Genomic DNA, 8,790 nt, shown 5'->3' on the forward strand with positions numbered 1-8,790 from the left:
GCGGAAGGCTGGTGGCGCATGCGCATTGGTGGGGAAGGGCGAACCTGGCGGCTGGGGTGTTTCCGCGCATGCGCCGAAGGCCATGAGTGCGGCGGCGGTAGTTGGGGCGCGATCCCTGAGAGGCCACCCCCTCCTGAGGGGGGTACGGCGATGGTGGTGGGGTTGGGGCGGGTGGTGCCGCTGGCTCTGGGCGCTGTCAGCGGGATCCGCCGCCGCCGCTGCTTCGCCTTCCGCCGGCCCTTCCTCGGGTTCTGGCGCACTGAGCCCCTTCGACCGGCGGCTGAAGCGGAAGCAGAAGAACTGGGCGGCGCTGCAGGCCGAGCCCGCTAAGTGCGAGTACCTGCGGGAGGAGGTGGGGACGGCCCCTCAGCCGGGCGTGGAGCGGGGGGGACTGCCGGGGGCGTGGGTGATGCCCCGCGACACTGACCGGCCGGCTTTCCCCTCCACTCCCCAGGTCGGTGGCAGGATAGTGGACAGGGTGTTCGACATCACCAGGTGAGCCTCACCGCGGGGGGGAGCGGGGCAGCGCCCCACAGCCCACCACGCACACCCCACCACGCACACCCCTCTGCAGCGGCGGGGCCGCGCCCGGACGACCTGACCCGGGGCTTGTGAGCCCCGTCCTCCGCGCTTCCCCATAGCGGTAACCACGGGAGGGTGCTCAGGTGTTTGGTTCGGAAACGAGCAGACAAAACTTCACGGACTCTAAAAATTGAAATAGCTTGAATCTTGGCTATGTTTTATGTTGCTAAACTTATCCTTTAGAACATTTCCTCTTGCTTTGGATGTTGGCTCTGGAAGAGGTTACATAGCTCAACATTTAACTAAGGTACTGTTTCTTCATACTTCAACGTCCTTAAAATAAGTATGTATTTATTCCCGTTTTCAAATAGGGCTCTGCTGTAACTTAAACCTCTGAATCTTGATGAGGTAACTCCTTTTTTTTTTTTTTAATTTCGTGTCTGCAGTTACAGTCCGAAGGTACATGTGGAGATGTGGTTACTCTAGTATCACTGAAGACTAGACAGACAGTAGTGCAAGGGAAGCTATCTATTATATGACCTTTTAGTCTTGTTTTACTATCAGTCTTTGTTGGACACACTTAATTGTTAAAGAGAAGTATGATTATGGAGACTCCTAAATGCTGAACAGTTTGTTTATTCTTTGTGAACTGTGCCATAAGTAAAGGTACTTCATTGAATCCATGGTTTATACCTGACTGAACTTACACCTAAAAATGAAGAATGTGTTTTCTGTTACTACTTTTACCTCAGCTGTTTTTCGTGGGACCAGCTATGAAGTATTATGTTGGGGAGAAAAATGCTTTCTGCTTTATGTGAAGTTTTATCACGTGTTAAAAAGATTCCTTCCAACACGTTATCAATATGTGTAAGCACTCCAGAAAGAAATTACGAACGTCAACTTGTAAAACAACTTAAATATTTGATAGATTTTTAAAATTTTATTTTAGGAAACCATTGAAAAACTTATTCAGGTTGATACTGCAGAGAATGCTTTAGTAAGTAGCTTTCTGAATGCTGATGCACTTTAATTCCATAATACAGGAAAGCAAAAGAAGAAGTGAGTTTCTGATGTTGTTTTTCTTCTAACCCAATGTTAGAAAAATGCTGTAGAATCTGAAATCCCTACTGTCAGTGTTGTAGCTGATGAGGAATTCCTTCCTTTCAAAGAAGATACGTTTGATCTTGTTGTTAGCAGCTTAAGGTATGTGTTAATCACATATTACTTTTAGATTAAAGATGTTAAATAATGTTCTAATGTAACTTTAAAGAAAAAAAAAGGAGAAAGATAGAGAGTCCATTAAGCAGCAGTAAGAAATGCACTTGCATATTTGAGTGTACATAACAAACTAGTCTCCAGGACTTGCATCTTCCCAGTCAAAAAAAGAGGGGGCAAAAAAAGCTATTTGTATGAACTTTAATTTTAATTTAGCATTTATTTAGGCAGGCATTTCAGAACTTTTGCAGTTTGAGAAACTAGTTTGTTGCTTTGGCTTCTGAAACATACTTAGATAATGTAACTATTGTTTGCATTCCCTGAATTTTATTTAATAGGCAATTATAAAAATGTGTGCTTCTGTTATTTCAGTTTACATTGGGTGAATGACCTTCCCAGAGCTTTTAGAGAGGTAAGAAACCATTTTTTAATGTTAAAAATCAACACCTGCCATTACTTGCATTCAGAGTACTCTGTATTTCCAGATCCTCTTTAAATAAGAGGCACAGGAATACTTCATGTTGCGCAAAAGTATTTTTTGCAGTGTTTTTGGCAGTTTGAGGAGCATCAGTTGATATTTCTACTAATTTACTGTCTCAAGTAAATTTGGAATAAAAAAAACTGGAACAACATGCTTGTGTAATATTTTATAGTCTCAACAGGTGAGATCGTGGTAACTAATGTGAACTGAGGCAATGCTATTGATTTTATTGTGTGTTAGTTCTTATAACTTCTAGTACAAAAGTTTTCTAAATCTAACTTCTCCAGGACTGGTTTATGGAACTTGTATTATTTTTGTGTCTCAGCTATCTATTTTGAAATACAACTCTAATCGGATATTGGCTTTTTGGTTTTTAAATGAAGCAAATACTTGTTTAGGACAGAAAATTGAAACTGTTACTGAAAAAAACTGATTGTGGATGATTTTGGCTCCTTCCTGCAGGTGAAAACTTTTTAAAGTCAGCTGACTTAGGAGCAAGAGCAAGGAATATTTTAACCAGTTTGTGGGTTTTTGTATTTATTTCAAATTGCTCAGTCATTAGCATACTATTTTATCACCTGTTGGTACGAATACCCTGCTGTTATGGAAATAATAAAAACAGAAATCGGAATGCTTTCAGTCCTTTAAAAAAAAAAAAAGATTGGAAAGACACATACAATTTTGTCTGGAATCTAAGTGTTCTGTGGAGTGTCAAATAATTTTACCTCCACAGTAAAAAGAACTGACACATTATAATGTCCCACAAACGGGAGAGAACTGGGGTTCTTAGCTAACTTTCATCGCAAATGCTCATTTCCTACTTTGGGACCACTGGCTTTAACTAATGGAAACTGCCTTCAACCGTTTAAATTTTTTACCTGTCGATTAAAGGCTTCCTTATTACCATAGAAAAGGTAGCTTGGTTAATACTGAATTAGAAAACAGTTCAAAAGCTTCAAACATTTTTTTGTTTGAAACAAAAATATTTTATTGTCTTGTTATCCAGAAGAGCCATATTACATAATCAGGCCATCTAAACCAGGGATCATTGCCAATTTGTAAGGAAAAAAGAAAGTATGAGCGCTTGTCGGTCTCCTCAGTAGAAAGGGGGCTAGGGCTTACCTAGGCAAGAAAGCAGCTTGTCAACCTTGACGTTTGAGTCATGATGTTGCTCTTCTGGCTAGTTAAAAATAAGTAGGAATAGACGTAATAAGAATAGCATTACTCTGTTGTGCATTCAGAAGTGCAAAGATTGCTATTTAGAAATTAAGGCCTCCATTTATCTTAGAGCAAGCCGTTAAAAAGTATTTTTGCTGCCCTCATCTGAGAACCTAAAGGTAAGAAGAAGCTGTTTTAATCTACCTTATTCTCAGAAGCAAATGAATTAAGGGTACTTAAGGATACTGTTTTAGGAGAATCCCACTGAAAATAGTTTTACCCTAGATTTGCACAGCGTGTTTTGTGTTTTCTGACTCTTAAGTGTAATTTCTGGAGATTCCCTCTTTCTTAGGAACAATTAGTCTCTCTTCAGACAGATTGTTTATCTTGCAGTGTTACCAAAAGCTTGAGCACAGCTTGCCTTGTGCAATACAGTCAATATTAAAAACCGGTTACAAGTATTATAACACGATTGCTTTTAAGTTCATAAAAAAAAAATTCCTAAGAACTTCTTAGTTACATAGGCTTAATAACAAAAAACTTTTTTTTTTTCCTGTGTTGTAGATTCACCAAGTTCTTAAGCCAGATGGAGTATTCATTGGTGCAATGTTTGGGGGGGACACTCTGTATGAGCTTCGCTGCTCTCTGCAGCTAGCAGAATTGGAGAGGGAAGGGGGATTTTCTCCTCACGTATCACCATTCACCGCTGTCTCTGATCTGGGACATCTGCTGTCGAGAGCTGGCTTTAACACCCTGACTGTGGTAATTATAAATAAGGGAACAATTAGACAGAGCAATCCAGAACATCAGAGCTGCTGGTATATAAAGCAATACTATTTATGAATGCATTGGTAATGTAGTGCTTCCTTCTGTCATGCACCTTGCTAAATGAGTTTCTGAAATAGCCTCGACTGCCTCTGTTCTTGGCTTCACTGTGATTAATGAAACCAACTGAAGTGTATCTCTGGCTGGTGGCCCAGCAGAATTTGGGTGGTCTTCCTGGAGAAATGTCAGAGTATGCTAGACCTGCTTGAAAAAGCTTTAGACGCTCCTGCTGTTTCTTCTAAAAGCAAGAAGAAAATAATGGCATTTCAATTAAAATTTTATTGCATTTGGGTTACAGAACAAAACTTTTGAGAAATGTTAAGACAGTATGTTCTTCTGTTCAAACTGCGTATTTCTCAGAAGTGGCAGATGAATGGTCCATCAGCAGCTCTGAAGGCTAGCATAATGCTACGTAGGTTTAGCTTTATATGCCCCAAAACTGAGCTTCTCAATTCTTTCAGGATACTGATGAAATTCAAGTCAACTACCCAGGGTTGTTTGAGGTTATGGAAGACTTGCAAGGCAAGTATATACTTTATGGAAACACAAATGTTTTCTGTATCAGTGATGCAGACATGGAAGAGCTTCACTGTGTTTTTCTTAACTCCAAATCGTAGAATGGTTTAGGTAGGAAGAGACCTTTAAAGGTCATCTATTCCAACCCCACCTGCAGTGAGCAGGGACATTTTCAACTAGATCAGGTTGCTCAGAGCACCTTCCAGCCTGACCCTGAATGTTGCCAGGGGTGGGGCCTCCACAACCTCTCTGGGCAACCTGGTGGTGTTTCACCACTCTCATGGTAAAAAATTTCTTCCTTGAAAAACAGAAATAAATAAAGCTTATTGGAAGATTTACTTTTTCCCGCCTCTCTCGTTAAGAGTCAGGAGATTATGCCTGTCAGCAGACTTATGTTGAGAGGCAGAAGTCAAAGATTTGCTAATTCATGGGCTGCTATGAATTTTCTGCTTTCCTTGGATTCCCGTTCTTTGTGAGCCTGTCCAGTGTAAGCTGCTGAAAAGCTCTGAAGGGGAGACAGAAGCATATATCCCACATAGTAACTTTTCCTGTGAGCCACCCTAATTATCAGGACAATCAGGAAACTGCTTTGGAATGAAAATAAACAGACCCTCAAACTGGAGTCTGCTGAGGAACGCAAAAAAACAGTTGAGATGGTTAAGAGTTGAGTTAGTATTCTGTCTGCATTTGTCATGGGTTGTAAAGTAGTCATTTGTATGCAGTCAGTTTTTACAGAGCAGTTCTGGGCATCTTGCTCTGGATCAGCTGCTGTTGTTTAGAGTGATTCCTTAATGAAAATAAAACTTCCATTATCTGCAGAAATATTCAGACGCAGTAAGTGATTAAAGAGATCAGAATTGTGGTGGTTTTATTTCTTCTTAAAAATCCCTTGGGATAGTAATTTTGATGCTTGTCTGCTCAAAAATATGTATGAGTGGTGTGCCTGAATAAACACTTTGTACTTGTGCTTAAAATAAATTATACTAGAAAACCTAAACGTTTGAAGACTCAGGCTGAAGAAGTAACACTTTGAAATCATTCATAGTGATACAAACTGTAAATTGCAAAGCATTGGCATTAAAAGGCTTGGATTCTTGTAGGTAAGAAACTCACCACATTATCTGTGGTATGTCGTTCTCTCTTCCAGTGAGATTCAGAGGATTCTGTGCTTTGGTTTAGTAAAAAGCTGTCATTAGTGCATGACACTTAACTCATGGCATGTGCTGTATCTTCTTTTTCTTAAAGCTAAAACGTATTTTTAGGTATGGGGGAGAGTAATTGCTCTTGGAATAGAAAACCTCTGCTACACCGAGAGACCATGTTGGCAGCTGCTGCAATATACCGAGGTAAGTATTTGAGAGGTAATGAGTTAATCTGAAATTACTTTAAGAACATATTTTCTATGTCTTTTTCTCTGACTTCTGTGTTTAAAAAAAAAAAAAAACCAGGGAAAAAAAAAACAACAAACCCAAACCCAAAAACACCCCAACCCACAACATTTTGGAATAGAACAAAATACTATTATCATACAGATATTTTTAACAATTATAATGACAGGATTTGAACTATGTTGATGCACCAGGATGAGGTATTTTTATTGTCCCCAATGTTTCACCAAGAGTCACTGTGATGAATATGTCGTACTTAGCTCTAATGTTCTGAGAACTAAATATTTCTTAGAACTGATGTTCTGTGTACCTTTTTTTTTTCTCTCCATTTCTGCCCTAACAGAAATGTATGGAAATAGCGATGGCTCAGTACCAGCCACGTTTCAGATCTACTACATGATTGGCTGGAAATTCCATGAATCACAGGTAATGTGAAGCTGAACTATTTTCTCTTCGGAGGTACTTTTTGAATTACTGATGCTTTAAAAGCTTTTTACAAAATAACTTAAAATTAGCCCTATGTAATTTTCTTCCTTCTTTCTTTTTCTTAGGCAAGACCAGCCCAGATTGGTTCTGCAACAGTTTCATTTGGAGATCTGGCAAAAATAGATGTACTCCTTTCAAGAGGAAAAAAATAGTTCTTTATCAGAAATAATAGTTGTCTTGAAGTTTCTATAAAACTTCTCTTTGCAGATAGTCTTGTGTTTATTTTGTGACAACATTCTGAAATTATAATCATCTGCACGCAGCAGGGTTTTTGTGTTTTTACTGGCTGGGCATCAGCTGTGTACAATTGTGTTCATTTTTTGTTTCTAGAGAAATACTTGAGTGATATTCTAAGTGAATACATGCTCTCCAAACTTTTGATTAAATTACTCTTCTCAAATGTAACACCTCTTCCAGCATTTCTGTATCACAGACTGCACCAGGTATGATTTGCAAGTCTCACGTGTATATCACCCTGAATTATTTGTTAATTATTCCTAAAGGATGGCAGAGCATAATAGAGAATTGCTACTTGGTGGCAAGTGTATTTATAAAAATCCTATAAGAGAAAATATCAGCAAATACACAGATCTAAATTATTATGGTTTTTGTGGGTGGGAAATGATGGGTAAAAACTTTCTGTCAGTTATTGTTTGAAATTTGAGTGTTTGACTTCTGTATAAGGAAGTGGTTAGGTAAGTTCTGTATTATAAAAATCTCTCAGGTTGCTACCCTTCACCTACAGCCCTCAAATTCAATTACTTTTCCCTCCGCCCCCAAAGCCAGAAATATTTCTGAACGTGAATACTAGAGCTCAGCCAGAAAGAAAGCGGGATGCTTCATTGTCGCTCTAACAGAATTTACTGACAGGAGCAGCAAGCACTTAGATGCGTGTGTACGTTTCAAATTATTTAAGTGGCTTAAAATTGGCGTTCTTTGGAGTTGGTACTCTTTTGGAACCCCATTGCATTTCTTTTTTCCCTGTTCTTTTATCTCACAGCATTTGAAAAATTAAAGGTGATACTTTATCTAAATATTAGTTAAAAATGCATTTACACATCACTTTCTGCTTTTCTACTCTGAGAGGCTGAAAAGTGTGAAGCATACTGTTTTCTCCTTAGCTGTGACGTGGACCTATGACTTTCCTGGTATACAACTGCTTTACCAGAAATTTATATTAGTTACAAATACAGCCATTTAACATGGGGTGTGTAGAAAAAATAATCTACCCAGTGGTTTCACTTGATGATAATACTGATAGAGAATGATAGAAAGGAAAAGCATGAAAAATATGTAATCGAATATATCATTCAGTTTTATCATTGTATCTAGGTGTTGTATAAGTAGTGGTGAAATGGAAGCTTCTCTAGGCTTGTTGTAAGACGGTTGTCCAGCAGGTGGAGTTAGACAGAATGGTGTGGCACAAACCAAACAGCAAAGGTAAGCAGAAGCCTTCACATTTTGTCATGGATTATTGAATTACGATTCAGAGACCGATACAGATATTAAAGTTACCTCTTACGGCTTAACCAATGTTCAGTTTTCAAAATAACAGAAATGCTTTTTAAAACCAAACGAATCATGCAGTATTCAGCTGGCTAAAAGATCAATTGAAGGGCTTAATTTCAGGGTTTATTATATCTACCAGGATTTGAATAAGGAACAGGCAGAGAAAGTACAAAACATTGTGATAAGGAGGGTAGGAACATCCTGTCCTGCTTCTGCTCACAAGCCCGATCAGAAATCATTCAAGGGGAATGAATTCTTCTGTCATTTTCCTTAGAAAAGAACAGTAACCCTCCTGGAGAAAGAAGGGGAGGCTGTAAGTGGTCTGATAATCTTTATAGCCATTTGTTTTAAGACTAAGTCTAAAACAAGAGCTTGTTTTTCTGAAAGCCTCATTTTTATTTTTATTTTTTAGTGCATCAATGAATTTAATACAAGATACCGTATCTCTCTACAGATCTTCTCTGTCTTCAATAAAATTCACTTATTTCAAGGGGAATCTCTCCAGTTTCCCAGATGTAGGTTTCTATGAAGTTATGTGTCAGGTGACTGTAACCTTATGGATTTTTGCTTTAGTAGGTTAGTTTATAGTCACTGGAGCTGGTGGTTGACTCAGGTGTGTGATGGGAATGAGGAGGTGGAATGTGCTGGGTAAATGTAAAAAAAAAAGAGATGCCCCTACTGTGCTTGTTT

General features: G+C 39.0%; 1 protein-coding gene across 3 annotated transcripts; it reads left to right on the top strand.

Moving 5' to 3' along the window:
- Window positions 1-5: 5 nt before the first annotated feature.
- Window positions 6-6,996, top strand: LOC135312537 (arginine-hydroxylase NDUFAF5, mitochondrial-like). 3 transcript variants are annotated; one of them, XM_064446746.1, is made up of 11 exons: window positions 7-352; window positions 455-495; window positions 766-829; window positions 1,472-1,519; window positions 1,622-1,725; window positions 2,110-2,149; window positions 3,941-4,138; window positions 4,663-4,723; window positions 5,980-6,063; window positions 6,449-6,531; window positions 6,657-6,996. In XM_064446746.1, exons 1-11 carry the CDS (start codon window positions 83-85, stop codon window positions 6,741-6,743), a joined length of 1,080 nt encoding a protein of 359 aa, XP_064302816.1. In that variant the 5' UTR covers window positions 7-82; the 3' UTR covers window positions 6,744-6,996. The 3 variants fall into 3 exon arrangements, with proteins under 3 accessions (XP_064302818.1, XP_064302816.1, XP_064302819.1); XM_064446749.1 differs by having other exon boundaries at window positions 10-142; XM_064446748.1 differs by lacking the exon at window positions 4,663-4,723 and having other exon boundaries at window positions 6-352.
- The last annotated feature ends 1,794 nt before the right edge of the window (window positions 6,997-8,790 follow it).

Source organism: Phalacrocorax carbo, chromosome 3 (genome assembly GCF_963921805.1).
Source record: "Phalacrocorax carbo chromosome 3, bPhaCar2.1, whole genome shotgun sequence".
Classification (NCBI taxonomy): domain Eukaryota; kingdom Metazoa; phylum Chordata; class Aves; order Suliformes; family Phalacrocoracidae; genus Phalacrocorax; species Phalacrocorax carbo.